General features: G+C 43.8%; 2 protein-coding genes across 3 annotated transcripts in view; both read right to left on the reverse strand.

Annotated features, from left to right (window-relative positions):
• LOC132461911 (nucleolar protein 4-like) overlaps window positions 1-20,347 on the reverse strand; it is a 43,245-nt gene extending 22,898 nt beyond the window's left edge. For both annotated transcript variants that reach the window (XR_009526694.1, XM_060057411.1), the window contains exons 1-4: window positions 19,002-20,347; window positions 9,271-9,423; window positions 6,690-6,801; window positions 3,292-3,401 (exon numbers count right to left, since the gene is read on the reverse strand). Coding sequence is in view for 1 of the 2 variants with exons in the window: in XM_060057411.1 (XP_059913394.1) it covers window positions 3,292-3,401; window positions 6,690-6,801; window positions 9,271-9,423; window positions 19,002-19,388 (762 nt within the window). In the remaining variant the exon portion in view is untranslated. The remainder of the gene's footprint in view (window positions 1-3,291; window positions 3,402-6,689; window positions 6,802-9,270; window positions 9,424-19,001) is intronic.
• tpd52l2b (tpd52 like 2b) overlaps window positions 1-25,391 on the reverse strand; it is a 234,190-nt gene that overhangs the window by 65,856 nt on the left and 142,943 nt on the right. The gene's annotated exons all lie outside the window — the stretch shown is intronic.

The following is a 25,391-nucleotide window of genomic DNA, read 5'->3' on the forward strand; positions in this document are numbered from 1 at the left end:
TGAACCTGAACCTAGTGGGGACAGTCGATCACAGAGAAAAAGATGGGGAACCATAGTTTTGAATGTAACTAGTTCTAATGAATAACTTCCAGGATCCAAACAGGAGCTTACATTTTTGTTCCCGACATCATAGACCCACAGCCCTTTAGGGAGGCGATATCAGAGTCTAATGGAGTCTAATGTGAGGTCAAGAGAACACCTACTTAACCATGCTACATGTAGCACTGAAAAACAATAGTCATGCACATCACAGTCATGTGACTGACTCCTATGTTCTAAACCAACAACATGAATATTTAATGTTTGGTCAGGAAAGCTACACACGGTTTTCAACCAATCGCTGAAAATAACAGTTTTTCATGATGGTTATTTTGAGATCAGCTACAAAAACATTAATCTTCAACTGATAATACACACTTTAGATTTTATTCCTGTTAACCTGCTTATCAATGAATATAACCAGACGTGGAAAGGGTTAATTAAAATATTGTATCTTTTATTTTCATAAAAATAAAATGCTACACGGTCAAACACCTCTCAGAGGTAGTCCCTCCAGGTCCCAAACAGTGAGACTACTTGCCTTTCCTGAAGCACTCTAACTTTATCTCTTTTGTTGTAATTATAACAGAGCAACCCCCAACCCAGCTCATTCGTGCACGCACCCGTGCACATGCATACACACCCACACGTTTCTCCCCAAATAATGGAATGAGTTTTCTCGGGAGGAGGGTGCAGCGATATGGGGGCGGGGCATTAATATACATAATGAACCCTCCTCATTCTCCTTTTTTAATTCATTCCAGCCCCCCCCACCCCTTCATCTATTCTCCTCCTCTGCCCCCCACCTGCCCCAACCCCCCTACTCCCCCTCCCCGAAGGCCCCATCACTCTAACTCTGGTTAATCTCATCCCCCCCTTACCACACGCACACACACACACACACACACACACACACACACACACACACACACACACACACACACACACACACACACACACACACACACACACACACACACACACACACACACACACACACACACACACACACACACAATTCGATGCACAAAATCACAATCTGCCCCTCCTGCCCCCGACCTCCCTAAAGAAGGAAGCATCCTGGGTAATTTCCACCTGCTCCAGGAGGTTTAAGTGGAGGAGAGAGAGGCAGTGATGGGTGTTAATGGTGTCCTCCAACACATGTTACTCTCTCTTTCTCTCTCTTCCCTTCTCCCTCTCTTTCACTCTCCCTCTCGTGGAGAGAGAGAGTCATTCTTGGGAGGGATAACTATGAGTAGTTATCCCTCCCAAGAATGACTCTCTCCACGTCTCACAAAACCGCCCAACACTAAACCTCTGCTACACCAGGGAGACTGTACAGTACCTCAGGAGATGAGGGACTGCATCATTTGAGTTCTAACACCAACAGCATGAGCTTCTGCTTGTGTAAGGATCCACTGAAGGCGTGCCATAGCTGTCATATATAAACCACAGCGAGGCGCGGCATCGATACCCACTCTGCTGAGGTTGCTGTTCTAATCCTGTGTGTTTCGGGCTATCTGATCTACTGCATGGCCAGCCTTTTCTGTTGCCTGGGCTTTGGCTCGTGGACATTGACTGCTGTCTCCGATGAGACAAGGTCCGGTTATTTTTTTGGATCAGGTAATCATCAGGAATAGATCTGACCGGACACGCTGAATGATGGTCATGTGACCCACAATGCACCTGTGATAAAGTGATTGATGAGAGGACATTTTTGGATCATCCAAAACACCCAGGTTGGGAACAGAGTGGAGTTTCTTATCTCTGTTAACAGATATCTGCCGATGACTACAGAATCTGTAGGCAACGGTTGAAGATTTTGGTATTAGAAGCACTCAGGTTTACATCTGAAGTCTGTTTGTAGTTCGAGTAGTATTGACCAATCATGTTTGAGCAGGCATTAGTTGAATGCAGGTAAACAGTAGTGTTAAAAAAAATCTCGGAATCCATCGTCTATCATCTAACAATGATTAAGCTTTTTATAAGCTTTGATTTCTGTTTTAGGAGATTAGCCAAAATGTTGTCAGGACCAGAAACACATTTCTTTTTAATTGAAAACAACACCATTTGTTGAGTTCAGAAAAGATAATGCATGACAGAATATGGATTCTGACCTGCATCACCTGCGTCGCAGTGATTTCGCAGTGACAGCTAGTAACACCTACGTTCTTTCTATTTACCTTGACAGAAGGAAAGAAGGATATTTTTTTTATGAATTCCGCTTTAACACCGAAAATGATAACGAGACACCTGCCAATTAGCCAGAATGGTAATAGCTCCTGACCTGCCGTCACTAAACTAGAGAAGTTTAACCAGAATGTCATTCCCTAGTGTGTGTCTGTGTGTGTGTATGTCTATTCTCCGGTAGTAGTGTGTTCCTGTGTGTATATGTATCCGTGTATGCTTCCAATGTGCATGCTATGCACATGTGTATTCACGTGCAAGCCTATATGCGTGCGTGCGTGTGCGCGTGTGTGCGTGTGTGCGTGTGTGTGTGTGTGTGTGTGTGTGTGTGTGTGTGTGTGTGTGTGTGTGTGTGATATATATTGGCATTCCAGTGTAAATTGGCACTTCAGTGTCTCCCCCGTCCTCAGCTAATTAACTAGACGCTCAGAGGCCTCGCTTAATTGGAATGAGCCCAACCCTATTCCCCCACTGGTTATCAAGACACCCCCACACACACTCACACACACACACACACGACATGCCATCACTTCCTTGCACATACAAAAGACATATTTTCATTCAGCCCCCCTTTGCAACAACCCATAGACACAAAGAGCTTTAGATTGGCAGTGTGTGTGCGTGGGGGGGGGGGGGGGGGGCTGCTTTGTACAGATACTAGCCATGTTTACAATGGCATGAAGACAGGTAGGGAGGGGGGGGGGGGGGGGCTGCTTTGTACAGATACTAGCCATGTTTACAATGGCATGAAGACAGGTAGGGAGGGGGGGGGGGGTTGATTCATGTAGGGGGGGGGGGGGTGGAGAGAGCAAAAGAGAGAGGTTTGTATTTTTGCACCAATAAACCGCAGCAAATGTGCAAATGTGCAGATATTGACAATCCAGAAAATGATATGGCAATCAGACACCAGACCTGCTCTGTAAGAGATCTCAGGCTTGGGAACCAGAGACCATTCTGGACAAACTACCACACATCACTCACACTCGTGGTCACAGCAGGAGCGACGGCAGGGGGGGGGGGGGGGGGGGTTGTACTGTACCATGCTGTGGGTTCTGAGGAGCCTACCTTGTCCATGTTGCTCCGACACTGTAGCTCCATGTGTTTCAGGTAGGCTGTGGTCAGCGGCATGTTGTAGTCGATCATGTCCAGAGCGAGGGACGTCGGCCGGTCGTTCTCTGGTGGAGACAGGGGAGGAGGATTTTATATAAAGTGGTTGACGTTGCACCGGGGCAGGTGAGTACTGTTTTAAGGTGTTTGCACAGTGCCCAGACGAACACTAACACCCAATGTCTGTTAGCACCTTAAACCAATGTCAAACACATGTGAATTCTGCAATACAACTGTGTTGGCATCTTAAAACTAATATCAAACACAGGTTAATTCTGCAATACAACTGGGTCAGCATCATAAACCGATGTCAAACACAGCTTTATTCACCAATATCATGCCGGGGTTTACACCTTTGATACGTAATATTAAAGTGAACGCTCAACACAGCGGCACGAGGCCATCATTCCGCCATCCAAAGCTAAAATACCCCAAAGCAAATAGTTAAAACAACACAAGCTTGGAGGTGTAGCACATCGGTGCTTCGTCTCTCTGTAGCACCCGACCCCCCACCCCCCTCCCCCCCTCCCATCTCCTTATCTCGCCCCCTCATTCATATTTGCAGCCTCCACCTCTCTCTTCCCTCCATTGTCTCTCCTGTCAGTCATTTGTCCACAGTGACCTAGCGCTAGGCCGTGTCTAGCTTCTGCAACGTATGGAGGACGAAGGAGAACACTCAATGCGACCCCGCAGACAGGCAGGCTGGCCGGTCAAGACGGACGCATGATGGATAGTCTCGTCCCAGAGTGAGAGTGCATACTACGGAGCATGCTTCCAGGGAACGAGGGAGCCTCGGATAACGGATCGATTACGTGCTGCGTGGCTCGTTTAATTTAAGCTACTGTTTTCATGCTGTGGCCGGTGGCACATGCTGTGGTTTTGAAAACACTGGTGAGAGACTGCGTCTCTGTCTTGACAATGTTCAGTATCCCGCCCCTCCGGTGCTACGGGATCCCTGCCGTCGTATGGAAACACTCTCATCCTTTGAATGATTAACACCGACCAGCGGAAGCACAGACCGAGCCTTAACAAACTAGAACCTAATCATATGAAATACAGGTAAAAAGCAGTACTTAACGATTACACATTATTTACTAATTGTCCAAGCACTTTGAGAATTGTTCGATTTCTATTTTTTATATTTTGACAAACCAAAGTCCTCTTAATGAGTCATGCATTCTTCATCTGGGGGATGCGCCGAAAACCGTACATGCCCATCCTTACAAGACAACTGCAAGGACATACATGAATACACGCATTAAACCCCCGCATATAGACATACGCTAAACCCCCACATAGGGACACGTACGCCTGCTGCCTGCCAATTAAACATAGCCCCAGTCCATGGTGATTAGCTGCATTTAATAATTCACAGCTGAACTTTAGTGGGAGTGACTCTAGCATTGCGATGCTGAGGCTTTTGAGGTGTGTGCGTGTGCGTGTGTGTGTGTGTTGTTCTTTGAGTTGGAAAGAGGGCAGCTAATTGCCTTCCTACCCTATGGTGATCGGTCCCCTGCCTGGCGCGCACACACACACACACACACACACACACACACACACACACACACACACACACACACACACACACACACACACACACACACACACACACACACACACACACACACACACACACACACACGAGATGTAGACGCATTTAAATACACATGCACACGTGTGTAGAGAACGTTACAGACACACCATTTGACTACGATTTTACAGTCAAAATTATTGTTATAAAATACAAAGCTAGCGTTTTATATGTGCAGAAAGAAGCTGTCTTTTGATCTGGGATTTACATTGATTTTCTTAATTGCATTATTTATTGTGACCGGACCTTTATCGTGAATGAAGTGCGAACGTCATGATGTGTTGTTAGGGACCAGTAGAACCGTTTTACAACTAAGGCTATTTTCCTTGCAACCGTGCGCTTGTTCCCCGCTCTTTGTTAAGCGCCGCTAATTAGGCTAATTGAGGAGAGAGGGGGGACACTGGAACGACACCCCGGTGAAATGAGAGATGGGGGGTGAGGGGATGAGCAGGGAGTATATCATTAAGAGGAAAAGAGTGTGGAAGACAGACAGACAGACAGACAGACAGACAGACAGACAGACAGACAGACAGACAGGGAATGCAGGAGGAGGGTGTTCCCTTCTTTGCACAGCAAACAAACAAACAAACGTCGACACCTTATGGGGAAAAAGCCTTACTCTCAACATGGGTACCAGCCTCTCTCTCGCACTCTCTCTCTCTCTCTCTCTTTACAGCAGACAGAGGGACAGATGAACCGACTCTGTGGATACCCAATGTGGAAAGTGAGGCTTATTCACCGTTAGAATTTGAGTGTTTTCCTTTCAAGAAAAACCCTCCCCACATACATCCCAGCAGATGTTGCCCCCTGAGACACCATGGCAACCGCCATGACAACCATGCTGTATGGCGGAAGGTGTTTGAGGGCCTGAGCATCAAGGCAAACCACACTGACAAGACTCTGGTAATCAGGTTTGTAGACGCTGGAACTGCATTATGGTGAATATGACATCATGATTCCAGGCAACAGTTTAATAACAGAGGGTTTACTGTAAACCTCTGTTGATCTGAGCTCTGTGAAGACATTATGAATGTACTTGACTGGCTGTAATATCATGGTATCCACGGTGCGTCCATGAACAACCCTGGATTTGACTCGGTGCTGAGCCTTCGCAAGTCTGTTTAAAAGTAACAGTCTCCATATTCAAACCCACATTTTGATGTTATGATGGTATGAGGATGGCTGCTGATAGATATTGGAATAGACAGTGAGTCCAATGAGCACTATGTTTTGGAAGCAAAGACTTGAGAGCCAGCTGCCTTTAGACTCAAGTCCATACAGACTAAAACACTCTCTCAGCCAGACAGCCAGACACCTTTAGAGATCAGTCCAGACAGACGCGCGCAAAAACACACACACACACACACACACACACACACACACACACACACACACACACACACACACACACACACACACACACACACACACACACACACACACACACACACACACACACACACACACACACCTTTTGACCCCATTCCAGACAGACAGACACACAGACAGGTACCTTTAAGTTTATGTAGTGTAATCCAGACAGAAAGACTTGTACCATTAGACTCCAGTCCAGACAGACGGACAGACACATACCTTTTGACGCCAGTCCAGACTGACAGTGAGACAGACGGACAGACGGGTACCTTTATGCTCCAGTCCAGACAGACAGACGGAGAGGTACCTTTAGACTCTAGTCCAGACAGACATACAGGCGGAGAGGTAGCTTCAGACTGTAGTCCAGACAGACAGACAGACAGACAGGTACCTTTCGACTCCAGACCGGTGGTGGTGATGTGCATTCTCTTCTGACACTCTCCACAGCTCATCAGGAAGCGGGTCACTGCCTCCCTGGGCAGAAACGCATAGGTCTCCGCTATCTGCGTGGCGAGAGACATCGGGTGAGCAGGGTGAAGGAGTGAGACAGGGAGTAGGGTTATCAAGCTGAGCAGCAGGGTGTGTGTGCGCGTGTGTGTGCGTGTGCGTGTGCGTGTGCGTGTGTGTGTGTGTGCGTGCTGTGCGTGTGCGTCTGTGTGTGTGTGGGGCGTAGGGACGACTCTAGGCTGTGCCATGCTGGCTGAGTAGGGGGTGGGGGGGTTTTGGGGAGGCGACAGATGAAAGAGATGATGGGGGGGAGGAGTAGGTTAGGGAATAAGGGACCGTATTACAGCCTAGCATCATTAGAGACCAGTATGACCTTCTGGCTCCTTCTTCTGGCTCTACAAGGGCGGTCTGGGAGCATCCATAGTGGATTTAGCGACCGTTAAACAATAACTTATACATACTCTCGCCCGTAATGATAACTGAGACTCGGGCGGCAACAGATGTAGTCGCCACCTTTGGCCAATAGAGGGCGGTGTCCCCAACAGAGCCCCAGGATAGGATAGGTTCACTTTTGTTTCAGTCAATTACCAATGCTCAGTGTTATTCCTGCATCAGATGGGTGCACGGCCATTACATCTACACACTTCTCCCTACCGCTGTATGTTTGGGTTTGTGGTCCAATCTCCACTTTCACACCTTTGATCATAACAGATCAGTTAGTGAGATCGACAGTAAAAACTAGAGGGATTTGTGGTCCAATCTCCACTTTCACACCTTTGATCATAACAGATCAGTTAGTGAGATCGACAGTAAAAACTAGAGGGATTTGTATGTAATTGTGAATAAATATGACAGGTGCTGGGTGGGTTGCCATATCAACCTGAAGGCAGGGTCCAAAATTCACTTTCAGGCTTGTGACTTTAAGCCTCCCGGAGTTGAATAATCTACCCACCAAACATTTGTTTTAATATGTAACCCTGGATTATTTTTAACTGCTGCAATATGTTCAAATCTAGCTGAAATTGTTTGGCGGCAGGTGTTAGGGGCGCAATGTGTTAAGCCCCTCCCAGTTAGTAGGCGGGAGACCAAATTAAAAGATGATAATAACAGTGTTCTGTCGACTCTCATGTGCAGCTGTGTGATGCGTAGCTCGGCTGGCTGGGGTGGGGGGGGGGGAGTGGGAGGGTTTTTTAGCGTGGCGATGGACCAGCATTTGTAGGTTATATCCGCTATGGGGCGCGATTTAATTGCGCGTTATTAAAATCCATATCGATCGGCATTAACCGCCGATATATCCAGCTTTTTTTAAGCTACGAGCGAGTTGAACTGTTACACATTGCGACTTTATTTAGCCTTGGCAATAGCTTGGGCTCTTACACACTGAGCTACTGAAAGAGGAAACGATACTGACAGAGGAGGAAGAGAGAGTGGGGGAGAGCGATGGCACAACATGCATGATAGACATACGGGACGACTACGTTTTAAAGAAGGCGTGATTCAGGTGTTTAAGGGATCGTAAGACAAAGAGGCAGGCCACCAAAGGGTCCCGCAACAGAGTCCTGAGGATCAATGGGGGGATTTGTGCCGTTTCTTCTGAGGTTCCCTTCAGCAAGGCATGGACACTCCTAAGAAATCCAGAAGTGAGGCCAGACCTTTCTCTTGAAAATAGTCTAAATGACACAATGGTCTGATTTATCCTTACTGGGAGTAGGCCTACTGGGACAGCAGCGTTCTGTCCCCTGGGTTACAGCTTGACACAGAGGAGTTTCATATCTTATGGGAGTTTAATATCAAGGGAGAGTTTGCCTATCACCTAAATGGCAAGGGAAATCCATATGTTCCTTCTCAAAAACAAATTTATGGTATGTATATTATTGAATATGAACAAACAAATTATTTTAAATAAATTCCATCAAAAGCATGATCTATCCACCACCCCCACACACTGGCCACATCCACACCCGGTCTGCTGTCATCGAGTGGTGTGTTATTATCTCATGTCTTTTCTTATCTTTTTGTAGGAAATCAACTGCATACAGGATGGTTATAAAGTATATACACTTTTCAGCTGTAATACTCTGGTGCTTTGTAACGTCAAAAGGATTGGTATGATATTTTATGTGCGCTAGGTATAGGGTGATAACACTCTAGTTGCATAGCCAATGTTAAAATACTTCACACTGAAATTGTATAGGGATGAAATTACAGTTGTAAAGCAGATGTAATGGCTCTTCACAGTATAGTTGGATAGCACATGTAATAATATGCAATGCTTTTATTGTAAAGGGGATGTAATGATACTTATTGCTCTATGTGTAAAGCTGGTGTTATGGTTCATGCTCTTGTTGCAAAGGTGATGTAATGATACTTAATGCTCCATTTATAGGGTGTTTTAACGCTACTTCAGACTAAAACTATGCAGATATTGGTGACATGCCTCGGTTGTATGGGTGACGTTTTAATGCTAAAACTCTTGTTGTAGGGTTGACCACACATGCGTATGGTGATTTGGAGAAGGAACTCACAGCTCTGTAGGTCTTCTTCTGGCCGGCGTGTTTAGGGCTCTTCCCGGGATCTGAAGTGATGTCCACGTGCATGGCGTAGATGATGTCAAAGAAGTCCTCCACAATGGCCACGCGCTTCAGAGACGGCTCTGACCCGGGTGCACCATCTATACACTAAATGAGAGAGGGAGAATATATACATTTCAATTTTGACTATATTTTATGATTGATAATTTACGATTATGTCTGATGTTAAATCTTGATCCTGATTTGGTCACGTAAATGTACGTTTTCCATGGCGTACATTTAAATCGTTATATAAGAAACGATTAAAAAATGAAAAATATATAAATCGTTCACAGCTTTCAGACCTAAAATAAAAACCTGCGAACTACCTACACAATAAACACACACACACACACACACACACACACACACACACACACACAGGGAATACATGGATGCCGAGGGGACCTGCCTGTCTCCCACCAGGCCGTGGGAGAGGTGTGTGAGTCAGGACGTGGGAAAGGCGACTGTAGAGTGTGTGTGAGAGAGAGAGGGGGGGAACATGGAGTCTCTGTGTGTGTGTGTGTGTGTGTGTGTGTGTGTGTGTGTGTGTGTGTGTGTGTGTGTGTGTGTGTGTGTGTGTGTGTGTGTGTGTGTGTGTGTGGACAAAGTCAAAGTCGGTGCTAGACTGGAGTGTGTATTAGAGTGAGATCTTGGGGGACGAATGAGATCTTTGCTTGCCAGGGTCTCTGTAGACTGTAGTCAAAATGTCTATGTAGACAACAGGTGGTGCAAGAACACACACACACACACACACACACACACACACGCACCCTACGACTGACAGAGAAAGGCCAAGCTTGCTGCTGCTATGGCAACGGATTGAAGGCCAACCTCATGGGACAGTACTGGAAGAGAGTGTGTGTGTGTGTGTGTGTGTGTGTGTGTGTGTGTGTGTGTGTGTGTGTGTGTGTGTGTGTGTGTGTGTGTGTGTGTGTGTGTGTGTGTGTGTGTGTGTGTGTGTGTGTGTGTGTGTGTGTGTGTGTGTGCGCGTGTGCGTGTGTGTATGTGTTTGTGATTATTTGGGTTTCTCCCTCATGGTCATGTGACCCCCTTGATCAAACACACACACACACACACACACACATGTGAATAGGTCTGTGTGTAAGTGCATCTGTAAGCATGTTTGGGTTTATGCTGACATTTAAAAAAGATAAAATGTAGTAAGAATATTTATATTTTATTTTGGGTTCAGTCGTTGTGATCATGTGAGAAAATTAGAGGATTAATGGGAGTACGTATATGAGTGTGAGGGTAAGACGGTGTGGGAGATGAGTGTCCTCATTATTCATAAGCGGTGTCCCAGGGTACTCTTTACCAGATGGTAGACACACACACACACACACACACACACACACACACACACACACACACACACACACACACACACACACACACACACACACACACACACACACACACACACACACACACACACACACACACACACACACACACACACGTGTTTACTGCCATGACAAATCAGAGATCACATTGCATACTATATCATATATAATACTCATCGTCAATGCATTGAAATAATTGCGGAAAATCGAATTCAAATGGTCGAACGATATCATTCATCCTTCTTCCACTCAGCGTCTCTTAGAATGTGTGTTTAACCTCGAGTCAGCAGGTCTACTTCCCGTTCATCTCTCCCTCTTGACTCCACCAACGGCTCCACCTCCTCCAACTCTGTTGCAGCATTCAGGCAACAAGGGTTTCTATGGCAACCAGCTTCCATCTACCAGACCATTGACTTAGTTGAAACTCCATCCCCCCCTCAGTCCTAACAAGTGAACTGGCAAGGGGAAAGGGAAGAGGAGAGGACCTGGCGATGATGGTTTTGATGAAGAGGTCTCCACTGATGAAAGAAACAATGCTGGGAACGTACTCTAATTCCCTCCTCGTACCCCCATCAAGCATGCACAAATACAGATGTCAGGGCACACATGAACAGGAGATGTAGAAAGTGACGTAGAGAGAGAGAGATTTTGAGAGAGAGTGAGATGTAGAGAGAGATAGACAATCTATTTGTAATATTGTCTTAAAGTTTGACAGAGGTGGCCAATCAATGACCAAACATAACAGCTAGTACATAGAAATGTAAAAATATATCAAACTATAAAAACATAACAGTCATTGATTCTTACATTAAAATCATATTCAGCGATCATGTATTTTGAATATGGCTACATAACTAACATATATATATATATCACACACCACACCACATAGGACCTCTCTCTTCCAAACAAGCCTGTTGCTAGGATACGCTAGGGGTCCATTTAACGCCCCCCCCTCCTCCCTCTCCCCCAACGCACCACCAAGATTCCTTCCTATATAACCCCTTATTCCCTTCAAAACACACACACACACACACACACACACACACACACACACACACACACACACACACACTGTGTTTGAGCACCGTAATTGATAACTGATTAAGTGTATTTCGGTGTGATGTACACACAATTAAATAACATTGCACACACACGCACACGCACCCACACACACACACACACACACACACACACACACACCTGGAGATCTATTATAGCCCATGGTATCGTGTGGACTGAAATGGGGACTACATAAAGAAAAACCCTGAAGATATAAGAGCAAGGTAAATGTACCATGTCTGCATACTGCACATGCATAATAACCTTTATTCAGCTGCACAGCTTACTTTGAAAACTGTTGAGACGTTTAAGATCGACTTATAGTATGAACACCTCACATTTTTACAGACAATAGCAGTCGAATCCCAAACAAATTCCTAATGAGATTCACACATTATTTAAATATCACAATCCTTTGTGTGGCCACTCCAAGTCTAGTCATACATGAAATTAAACCCAACAATATGTTTATAAGTAGGCTAACTCTGACAATACCTTTCTAGCTCTATACACGCTGAAAATAGATCAGAGAAGAGCAAGTTGCAACAGCTTTGTGCTACAAAAAACACATTAAGCCAACCCATGCAAACTGGCTTGTGCCATCAAACGGATGAACCGGCTATGTCATACCCACAGCAATAGGCCACTAAACAGACAGCTTACATTTGCTAACAGATATTGGCCAAAAAAAGAGAGGGCAAAGAGCTTAGTGATGAGCTAATCATCCAGCTGCTGGGTGCAGGGGCATCGAAGTATGATGGGAGGGAGGGAGGGAGGGAGGGAGGGAGGGAGGGAGGGGGGGGGGGGGCAGGCTGGGGAGGATGGAACTGTTCCTGCAGGGGGAGGGAGAGGGAGAGCTGGAGAGAGGGGGGGGGGGGGGGGAGAGGTGATGAGGAAGCAGCATGATAAAGAGTGCATCATTTGTCCCACTACAGCCCTAACCCCTATTCCACACGTTGAGGAAGTGAGATAAGCGATCACAACCATCTCATTATAAAAGAGCAACAATGAAGCACCAACTGTAAGCCAGAAAAGAAAAATAACCATTGCATTGTGATCCCCATTTATAGTCTTGTGTTTCTATGGACACATTGTGAAAAAACTTGTATGTTGGTGTTCAAGATACCTCAATGCTATCTAAAACTAGTTAAGTTTCGCCAGCATACAAATTAAGAAATAAAAAAAAGATCATAACATCCCACCACTAGCCAGACTAACTAGAAAACCACTAGCCACAGACTAACCATAACACTACTACTAGCCACAGACTAATCATCACATTACTAGCGACAGAGTAACCATAACGCCATCGTGATTGACACCGGCTGTGTGTGCTGAAGTCAGACGTCTGTCCGAAAAGCTGAAATAAATCAATTTAGTGAAGGGTTGGAAACAAAGAGTCGGCAATGAAAAATGCACGATTATATTAGAAAGGGGGAGTAAAAGGAGAAGACTGCTCAATTGTGGTTTAGGGTTGTTCTTTGTATAACCGAAACTAGTAAACAAAGACACCATCTGATAAAGATATTGTTGACATGTGTAAGTAACCTTATTCAATTTGGCAGTTGTAGTTCGCTAGATGACAATAGGGTGTTAAGAGACTGAATGCTGTACAGCGAATATCAAACAAAACCACAGGTACTAAATAAATAAGCCCAAACATAGTCGTATGCTAGCTAGTTCATTGGGTCCAATATGGAGCCTCATTATGGGCCTGTGTTGTGGACCCCCGTTATGGTCCAGGGTTATGGACCAGGTGTTAGCCTTGCTGTAGGTCGTTCAGGTGAGGAGGGGTTAAGAGGTCAGGAGGAGACAAGGTGAATGAGACACCCCGGCCTAATTAAGACTGCTGCTAATATTCTGTCACCATGGCAACCGTATAATGCCAGAGGGGAGGTGCGCACAAGGCTGACTCTGTGTATGTGTATTGCTATGTGTGTATGTATAAATGTGTAGATGTGTGTGTGTGTGTGTGTGTGTGTGTGTGTGTGTGTGTGTGTGTGTATCCATCCATCTTCTACAGCGATAGCTTGACCCCAGCTGACTTCTTGGTTATCATAACTACTGTCAACAGCCAATCATGCCATAGTAATCACCCAGTCACACCTTCACCAATGAAAACGCATCTAGGCAGCCCATCTACAAAATAATGACTGCGGAGGATAGCAGAGCGGACCTTTGATGTAAACTTCTTGAAATGTAAACTAACTCTGCTATCTGAATGGCTCAATCACATGCATTTCAACCATTAAACTATTGCAGGAATATAAAGCCAAGAACACTAGGTTACATTAACCCCATCATTCTGACAGACGGGTCTAAAATACACACAAAAGTATCCCAGCTCTAACGAGATGGACCATTATCACTTCTACCAGCAGTGACACTAAGTGGACACTCGTTACACAGAAGGAGGAACAAGTCTGGGGAGAAGACCCTCACAGCCAACCACGTGCGAGGTTAGGTTGTTAATCACCTGAACCTTCACCTTCCACCCTGACGGCCAAGAGCCCTTTCCCCAGTGTCTCCAAGCACACACACGTGCACGCGCAGACACATGCATTGTGTACACGCACGCACATGCATGTGTACACTACACGCACCCACATGCAGTAACACATGCACACCTGGTGTTTGTCACAAAATTGATAACATCTGCTACATTTGATCCTTTCTGAATTCCATCTCCGTCTCACGGTGTTAGATCGTATCACCACACATATCTCACAAACAGACGGTGGAAAAAATGAAATACACTGCAGAAACATAGACTGGTGCATTCTAGTAATGTTGAACAGTCAACATTAAATGCCAAACACACATGTTTTCTGATAGTGTTCATATTAGCTAAGGTAATGGCATTCAGATAATAACTCATACATTATTTACCGTAACCTTGACCCTGAAGCCGTACCCTTATGCTTAAGCTATATATTTATGCTTATTACTGCATAAACTAATGTTAATTAATGGTTGATTCATGTAGACCTACCTAATGTAAAGTGTTATCGATTTGATTGCCCCCTGAGTATATAGTCTATATATATAAAACAATTAAACAAATTGGTTGAACCTGATCACGTCAAAAAATATATTTTTTTAAAAGGTTTGCTGATGGTGGCCGTAGCTCGCCCTGCCTAACACATGCAGTACGGCATGGCCCCACATATCTTTATATCGGAAGAATAGGGTAATGTATTCACAAAATACATAAACTTGGATGAGCCAAATGTTTCATGATCTTCAATGAAAATGTGGAGGAAACTTCCATCTTTTTTTATATAAAGTCTAAAAGTGCTTTGACCTTTGTTTGATAGTGTTGAAAACGTCAAAAGTGCTTGGCTCTCTACCCTACAGGGTCTTCCAATCAACTTATCCATGACACTATGGTAAAATTGCTCCGATAGTGTACTGTTCCATTAAGCGATATGACTTACTGGTTCCTGCAGCATCCCACACTGTATCGCAAGTTCATAGTGTCTCTAATACTGAATGTTTATTGTGTGTGTGTGTCTGCTATTCGAAAACATGTAAATTGCAGGAAGTCCTTAAGTAAACTGTGAACCATGTGGCCCTGGGTTGTTGTTGAGGCTGTATCAATGTGTTATATGTGTTCATTTAAACCTTCATCTGCCCCAAAGTTGAACCCAAGCAGAGAGTGTCAGGACACACACACACACACACACACACACACACACACACACAGACACACACACACACACACACACACACACACACACACACACAAAAATTGCGTCTTCTTTCACTTTTCTGTCTTATTTTCCGTTCCCATCAAATAGAAACTCTCGCAGCAACACAAATCTCAGATTGTGTCCATCAGCAGATTCAAAACAAGCCAGATGCAGCAATTCCATTTTGGGGGATTTTACGGCTAAAAACATTTACCAGTTTTAAAGAAATATTTAAAATGGGGCACTAGAAAAAAGAACGTTCTTTACAGGTGTTAAATTATCTGAAGGATGCCAATAGCTCCAGAGCCAAGCCCCCTCGTGGTAATTCAACGATCACCATTCAACCTGAGCAGGATAGACAGAGGCCCAGAGGGAGGGAGGGGCAAGAAGCATGAACGGTGTGCATTAGTGAGGGAGTACATTCAATTAGTCGTCTTACTTATTTGAGCCTGGCCTGTATTTGCCTGTTTTATTGTCTCCCAAAATAAAACTAACCACACACACACACACACACACACACACCTCAAACATGCACACCCACATACACCAGACTCACATGCACACACACACACGCACGCACACAGTTTATGGATTTTACTAACGGCACTCTGCATCTCCGACTGTTCACTTAGGCACATTAACTCAGTTGTTTTATGGCAAAGTGCAGGCAGTCCCTCCGAGCCTATCCTCCAACAAACCATGTCAGTTATAATTTGGCAATGTTGCTATTATTTTTTATTTAACACGTCAGGGTTGAGGCTATATCCGGTCACATTTTCACCATAACTAAATGGTTAGGCCTATACCAGAAGTAGCTCCTTGTCATGGCAGGGAAGTGATGATAAATATAAGAAATCCCTTGAACTAACCCTGACCTTGGTATAGGTTGACTTGGTTAAACGCAATCTTCATAATCAGTAGCAGCGCAGTGAGAGGAAACTTTTAATTAACTGATCAAGACATCCTGAGCAAAACTGCAGAAGACTCCTAGCAAGACAGACATGGGCTCTTAGAACGACTCCAGCAGGTTGTTTTCTAACATGTTATAGAAGTACTTTCAGGTTATATTTCGTGGGAAGGCTAAAATGACATTAGCCTAAGGATAACATAGTTAGCTCAAGAACGCTTTCAATAAATGATGAAGCAGGATGAAAGATGAGGCCTAAGCCACTGCGTGATTTATCTAATTCCGCACTGCTGATTTAAAATTAAGTAACTTTTTAGACTTGTTTTGAGACCTTTACAACTTTATTGGAATAGGTAAATAGCCATAAATAGGCTATTCCCCACTATTCTCTTTGCCTTCGGCGAATAATTGTTAAATATTGGTACGACCAGATGAGACTGTGGCCGCCAGACGTAGGTTCATGACTACATTGAGGACACACAGCCCTTTATAGATGTACATTATCACTATAAAAGTATATATTCCAATCCAAATTATAGAACAATATATTGTGTTTCAACCATCATGAGACGTAAGCTTTTGAATACTGATCAGAATAAATACAGATCTTTGATTCAAAATGTATTCAATACACTGTATTACAACCTACTAGCTGACAGAAGTGTTGAAAAAACAGAAAAAAATGTTGTTTTGGTTCTCATGCCTCTATATTATCCAACACTACTTAATGAAATAGGATAGGAAAGGTAGGAATGAAGATATGACATGTTATTATTTATTTTTTACAAATGTTAATTTAGTGTCTATTGACGACTGCAACCCCAATAGTTCTCCCTTTGGCATCAGCTGCATGTGACAGCATGTGTGACAGACCATGTGTATACAGACTACAAACTGCCAAATGAGCTTCTTCTTCTTCTTCTCTGTGTCACTCGGCCTGCTGGGAGTCACCACGGCAGAGGGGGGGAAGCGGTTATCACATGGAGTTGACACCAGCGTCTAGTTCGTCACTATTTTTAGAGGACCAACTCACCACTTCCTCCTGGAGGGAAGCTGGCCATGTCTGTTCAACGCTGGTGACCGTTAAGGGCTAAACAATCTCATAACTTTAGAGTGTACCTTTGAGCGGGTCCTGCAACTTTAAGTGAGAGAGCCCATTATTGTTGTGCAGTTAAGGAGTGTTTATCTCCAATGATGATCATGTTTAGAGGGTTTAATTTTCTACTTGTGAGACCATATGGACTGAATCTCTATGCCTTTACATTTTCATTCTTCAAAATATATCAGAATATATGTTCGTAGGGACATAAATACATGAATCCAAGCTCCCAGCTGTTTTGATAGTGTAGAACCGGAGAGGATTTTCTTTGCAAGCTAGAACGACTGAGCAACGGCGACATGTTACCATGATAAGATCTTGTTTTGTTTTTTTTTTCATGTGAAGGCCCGCATTCAACACGCTCAAATAAAGTCTAACCGGCCTGTCCCAATCTCCGAGGCGACAGCCAACAGTGGACAGAGCCTTCACTATTTAGTTAATGGATTGCATCATTAAAACAGAGGGCTCTTCAGGTAAGTATTAACACCTGAATTAAGACCAGGTCAAATTAAAGCCCTGTTGGAAACCTATTCCAAATAATTATCTGGCAATGATTTATCACGTGAAGGGAAACGTCTAAGGTGCAACAAAGTTGTAAAGGTCTCAAACAAGTCTTAAACGTTATTTCATTTTAAATCAGCAGGGTGCAATTAGACAAATCACACAGTGGCTTAGGCCTCATCTTTCATCATGCTTCATCATTTATTGAAACGAAAGCGTTCATGAGCTAACTGTGTTATCCTTTGGCTAATGTCATTTTAGCCTTCCCACGAAATATAACCTGAAAGTACTTCTATAACATGTAAGAAAACAACCTGCTGGAGAGCAAGTCGTTCTAAGAGCCCATGTCTCAGTTAATTCAAAGTTTCCTCCCACTGCTCTGCTACCGAATAAGAAGGTTCCGTTTAACCAAGTCAACTTATACCAAGGTCAGGGTTAGTTCAACGGATATATTATATTTATCATCACTTCCCTCCCATGACAAGGAGCATCTACTTCTGGTATGGGCCTAACCATTTAGTTCTATCTCAGCCCTGTCGTAATATGTTAAATAGAAAATAATAACAACACTGCCAAATTATAACTGACATGTTTTTTTCGAGGATAGGCTCGGAGGGATTGCCTGCACTTTGCCATAAAACAACCAAGTTAATGTGTCTAAGTAAACAGTCGGCCTATGAATAATAGTGTAAGACTATGTCAAGTAAAATACAATTAGCTTTACGTTGTTTGTGTATAGTCCATCTCGGGAAACGTAGGCTAGTCCTAGAATATGCTAAGAAAGTTGATATAATAATACTATAAAAACAGAAGTGTCGTTTCAATCTAGGCTGGAGCCATAGGCCTACTGATTAAGAGCGATGCAGAACAGGTGTTTTGAATTGTTTGAAGCCAGGGAAAGTGGTGTTCTAACTCTAGCCTTTAAACATATAGGCAAACACTTTTACACAGACACACACACGCACTCATGTTCTTAGGCAAATCGGCTGGTACACACGCGCACACACTCCATTAAACGGAACCCACTTACACAAAGCGCACATTAGTCCGGTGAAAGTGAAAGAGGAAGACGCACTAACCGTAGCCTTGATGGGCACGAAGAGCACGGCTCTGTCCGGGGAGCCGCCGACCCCCTCCTGCAGCGACCCCACTTGGAAGCCCTTCGACTTGACCCAGAATTTGAATTTGGCGTTGATGGTGCTCTTCTCGCGGTAGATCCAGCCTCGGTGGTCGTCCTCGAGGTGCTTCAGGGTCTGGATGATTTTGTTGTATTTACGGCGAGTGACGGTCTTGGTTTTGCCGGAGTCGCCGTAGGTCCGGAGGCACCATTCCTGGAACATCTCGACCCCTGCCCCGGCTGCATCAGACACAGACACACCGTTGTCGGGGCTGGGGGTTTTGGGATTCTGGCTTTGCTGGTTGTCGGAGGTCCCCGCCGGATTCACGGCGGGTCTCCTGGTCGTCATGATAAATGCTCAAAGCTAACCGCCGTAAACAAATGTCTACTTTGTTTGGTCGGTCCAGATGAGACCAATTTGAATGTTGGTCGTTAGCCTACACAAAATCCCTGAGCTCTTCAATCGACTCGGGTCGTGATCCTCCTCGTCAAGCAAAGCCCAAAAAAAAAAAAAGAATTACCCAAACGTTCTAAATTTTGCATCCGTGTTTTTAAATGAAATTCAAATTAAACGCTTGCTCCATCACTGCTCTCGCGCACCGGCGGGTGAGTGGGACTATCAAAGGGCTCGATGAAGAACAATGAGTCGCTGGTAGGAGGTAGTGTGCGGTGTGCCCCTCACACACGCACACACCTGTTAACAGAATGGTCTGTCGGGCCGTCCCGTGGGGATGTCAGTCACCGCCTCGTCTCCTCCGCTGGGGAAAGAGAAGAAGCGAGTGGGGGGGGGGGGGGGGGTGTCCCAAAGCTCTCTTCCCACCTGTCGGGGGCTGGGAGGTGGTTAAATGCTAGGTCGCTTGGATAATCTTATGCTTTTGTCCTAATTATGAGTTCCTTGTCCCGTTAGTTTTAGGTAATGAAAAAATAAATAACAAAAAATCCCGAAAATGTATCGACCAACGAGGAATGCGTCGAAATCAGAAAGAACCTGTGGTGCCTCCTCGCGGGCGGATCTCTGCTGCTCCACTACCTGCTGATGGGAGAGCGCGAGACACCTGTTTGAATCCGAACAACACGCCGCGAGAGCCCTCCCGTCGTCCCGAAAGAGCCAGCACCGCCTTCGGTCCTGCTCTCTGAACGGTAACTGTGGAACACACTGTGGTCTCTATTTCCCACCTATCGTTAAACGATAAGGGGGCCGTTTGATCGACACCGTGGTAGCTATTGTGTTCCTCTCGCCCGGCCCTGAACCGCCTTATACAAGGAGCGGATCACAGCGTGCAGACGGGACATGTGTGCGCGCACCCTGTAGCCCTCTAAGATCAGGAAGTGTCAAAAAATAGCTGGCAGCGCACCCCTTTCTGCATTGATGAACTATCGTCATTTAGGTTAGCCGTCCCATGAGGAGGAACTGTACAGCAAGACCGAATAGTCCGAAAAGTATACACAGAAGAGTCCAATATTAGCCTATAATAAAAAGAAAAACGTTTGTTATGACGGGACCGAGTTGTCAAATAAACCTCTTGCTCTAAATAAATGAGAAACAATATGACCTAAGGTTGAGGACAAAACACACGTTTGTTAAAACATATTTGGTCTACCTATCAAATTATTTTAATAAAATATTATTTTCCTATGGACCACTTCATGTTTCAATAGCAGTACGGGTTTCATTTTAAACAGGAAAACAATATATATTTAACTCTCTGTGGGTTAGCCTACTATTTACTGATGCCGTGGGCAGATGTGTGAAACATGTTCAGCAGAGCACGGAGACATCGACAGCCCTGCAGGTCTTAAAACGGACCCGTTCTAGCTATAGGAAGCTCCAACAACATTAGACAGCCTCGACTTTCGGACGGCACCGCTGTTGGCCATAGCAACCGATCATAGCGGTTAAATGGGAATAAAGTTATTTTTGTACATTATGTCACAGGAGCCTTTTAACACCTTTCAGTTCATTTTTCATTATGCTAGATATGACAGTGTCTTCTGCAAAGCATTGCTGTACACCTCATGTATTGGCATATGGTATATCACCTCATGTAGGCCTACTGGTATAGCATACCTCATGTAAGCCTGGTTTAGATAAATGCTAAATCATGTAGTTCTACTGGTATAGATATACTTCATGTAGGCCTACTGATATAGATATACCTAATGTACAGTAGGTATACTGGTATAGATATACTACATGTAGACCTACTGGAATAGATATACATCATGTAAGCCTACTGGTATAGCCACCTCATGCAGGCCTACTGGTATAGCCATCTCATGTACGCCTACTGGTATAGATATACTCCATGTAGGCCTACTGGTATAGTTTACTCCATGAAGGCCTACTTTGAAGTGGAGGAGCTATTACAACCGAAAGTGGTCCAGATGTGTTGCTGTGCTGCCAGGAAGACCCTCCTTGAACTCCTGGACACGAGGAAGACCAGCTTCATGAAATGAGGTTCATCAAATGTTTATTTCTTTTTCTTTTTCTCCATGAAATGGGGCTTAGTTCAGGAGGTAGAGCGGGTTGACTAGTAGTTACTGGAAGGTTGCTAGTTCAATCCCCTTAAAGGTGTCACCAAGACACCTAACCATAGCTGAGAGTTTATGTTCACAGACAATGTCAAATGACACTAAATAAAAACATTTATGTATCTATAGATTTACAAATACATCAAGATATAAATGTGTGGCAACAAGATACATTTAATGCAGAATCCTTTCTGTCCATCATTTCATCACTGGCCTTGATTCCTAAAGTCGGACATCACTTTTAGCCAATCGCAAATTGCACTTGCATGTCTGAGATCCACACACATAGTTTGGTTATGTGCTTGATTACTCTTTCAGCTCTGTTCACGGTCTTATCGGTTTGAGTTTCCTTTAAAAGTGCAGTACCCCTGTGCTGAAACTACAGCCATTTGCTCCAATTAAGAAGTGCTCTCCATGGGATTACATGGCCGGGCCAAATGAGGCAGCGGATAGATGCTAGATAGGTGTTTATTGCACCCTCTGTAGCAAAACCCCTCTGTAGAGTTTCATTTCATGTATTTTGTGACCTGGACAGTTTTACTGTTGGCCACAGGTGTGGGACATTTTGGTCAAAGTTCCCCCCAAAGTAAGTTAACCACTAGAGGGGACAACCTGGCCTATTTTGATAGATTTTATTTTCGGAGGCCAAAAATCGTGTTCTTAAAGAATATATTTTTGTGTTTTTGAGTTAGGTCGATTTATTTGAACAAATCAACCTCATACTACATCAATGTTTTTCTTCAAAGATAAAAAACGACCTTCTCAAGACCTTGTTTGAATATCTTTCCTAGACTATAAGTCATGCATGTAACAAGAGATGCATGTCGATATTAAATATTTCTATTTTAATAATTTATCCTTACATTTCTTCTAACATGATTAAGATGTGTTCAAAATGTATCGGGATAAAACGTTGTAGACGGCAGGTTAAGGTGGTTCATTGTTGTAAAGATAAACAGCTGCTGTCACGCTTTACCCATCATAACTTTTGGATTTTCTGAACCACTAAATAAAACCACATTGTAAAAACAAGGTACAGAAGTTTAAATAGATGAATGGTAAATTAATTCCTATGGAATCCTAAACATGAATTACAGGTTAACAGATGAATATTTCTGTACGGAAATCATATCTCAAATTCAGTTTCCAGAAAAAAATCAGTTTTTATTAACTTTTGGGCCACAATTAGGCCATCATATAAAGAATGCTTCTTGTGAAACTCAGATATTAATACAAAGACAATGACATTGTAATACTGTGCGCAGCATAGGAGCCAGGTGACCTTTAGCTTTAATTAGCGGCAACTTAATTAAACCACCCGTCGCCATGGCAACAGCAAAACAGTTCTTCCACAATTAGAAGAATTACATTTATATCAATTTGGTGGTGAAGATGACTCGTGACCGCCTCCTTAGAGAACAAAATAGCACCATATAATTGTAGCTTTTAATAATAAAATGACACCATATCATTTTAGCTTTTCCACTCCATTGAATGATACCAGTTAAACTCGGTAACAACTGCACCTACTATCTGTAGTAAACAGTAAACACAGAACTATTAACCAGATGTTTCCTTAAAAACGATATGTCTATAAAACATACGATTTTGGCTGATTAAGTCAATAAAAAACAGTAACATTAAAGCTACAAGTAACTCATATATAATTGTTGTTGGCATAAGCAGAAACACCACTCAGGACTGTCCCGTTATTGTGTATGCATGTATGTGCATGTGTGTGTGAAAATAACTGCACTACGGGAAGTGAAAGTGAGTTTCAAAACGCACTGCTCATCCCCCGCTGCTTCCGGTGCTAGAGTCTCTGCCAGACTGCTCATGGGACAACAACTGCCTCCTCAAAGTCTCACGTGGGTCAAACCTAAAGCCTGATACACAGAGTCAGAATCTCGCTGTTCAGTCCCTAGACTCAGAGTGCTCTAGCTCTAGACTCAGGGTGCTCAAGCTCGAGACTCTGAGTGCTATGGCACTACATTTAGAGTCGTATAGATCTAGATTCAGAGTCTTATAGCTCTAGATTCTGAGTGCTCTGGCTCTATAGTCAGAGTCCTCTAGCCCTAGATTCAGAGTGCTCGGTCTCTATGTCCCTGGGAAGGCCAGTGAACATTGAAGAGACGAAAGAGGTTTTTATTCACTTCTTTATTCTCAGATGGACTTGCTGGCAGGGTGGCATTTGGATGATGGCAAACATTTAAGGAACAAATAAATATGAGTACAGCAATACACTTCAGAGCTGTTGGTCTCCAGCCTTGGAAATCCCACAGAGGACGGATGTTCAGCTGCTATCTGTTTACATGGCAGTTGTGTTTTTCAGTTGCTTTTAAATGAATAACATTGAGAACATATATCCTGTCCATGTTTGTGTCACAGTGTGTCTTTCCCTTTGCATTTTCATGCGTGTGTGTGTGTGTGCCTGTGCGTGTGTGTGTGTGTGTGCCTGTGCGTGTGTGTGTGTGTGTGTGTGTGTGTGTGTGTGTGTGTGCGTGCATGTGTGCGTGTGTGTGTGTGTGCGTGTGTGTCCCAGTCTGCTGCTGAAGACCTCTTCCTGACACCCACTCATAGTCCCTCCAACTGACTATCACCATGACAACCAAGAAATCCAATCACTCAGGGCAGGAACTAGGTGTGTGTGTGTGTGTGTGTGTGTGTGTGTGTGTGTGTGTGTGTGTGTGTGTGTGTGTGTGTGTGTGTGTGTGTGTGTGTGTGTGTGTGTGTGTGTGTGTGTGTGTGTGTGTGTTAATGTGTTTGTGTTCATTTTATTGTTTTATTTTATTGCTTATCTGTATTGATTTAAGTGTTAAAATTACTCAATCTATAAAAACATATTGAGTATGTATTCAATCTGTTTTTAGTAAGCACTGCCTCTCTCAGGTTCCTTTGGTGTTTTTTCAACTAAGTATTTCAATGAAACCATTAATTAATTCAAACGGTTTTAAATGCAATCACATACAGCGTTCACAGTAATGCCCGATCATGGGACGAGAGAAAAGAAAAAACCATTGTAAAAACAAGGTACAGAAGTTTAAATAGATGAATGGTAAATTAATTCCTATGGAATCCTAAACATGAATTACAGGTTAACAGATGAATATTTCTGTACGGAAATCATATCTCAAATTCAGTTTACAGAAAAAATTCAGTTTTTCTTAACTTTTGGGCCACAATTAGGCCATCATATAAAGAATGCTTCTTGTGAAACTCAGATATTAATACAAAGACAATGACATTGTAATACTGTGCGCAGCGTTCACAGTAATGCCTGATCATGGGACGAGAGAAAAGAAAAAAAAATTGACAATCCTCTCACACATATACACATATATACACTCTCACAAACATACACAGAAACACACAGACACACACGCTCACACACATCCAAACACTACACACCAATGCAACTATGCACCCACACCCACACCCACAACACACAAAAGTACTGCCTATAGTATATCTATGTGTTTGCATAAAAATCAATTCATAATATTTGTCAATGTATATGCATGTATATTGCTTCTCTGTATGATGAACAGTACATATGCATTCCACAGATGCTAAAACAACAAGTGTGCATTGGTCCTGGGTTGCTTTTTAATATGAAGAGGGTGTCTAAAGATCATGTCGAGCTATGGACCAAGGGAGCTAGGGACCTAGGGACACAGGGAGCTTTGGGGATAGAGAGCTAGGGAGCTTGAATGCTAGGGAGCTCAATCCACCATCAAGGTACCCCACATGATGAGTCTGGTCTGCAAATTAGTATGCAGCAGAGGCAGAGGCAGACACTGTTCATTAGTGGAGCTCAGAA

This window comes from Gadus macrocephalus, chromosome 7 (assembly GCF_031168955.1).
Source record: "Gadus macrocephalus chromosome 7, ASM3116895v1".
Classification (NCBI taxonomy): domain Eukaryota; kingdom Metazoa; phylum Chordata; class Actinopteri; order Gadiformes; family Gadidae; genus Gadus; species Gadus macrocephalus.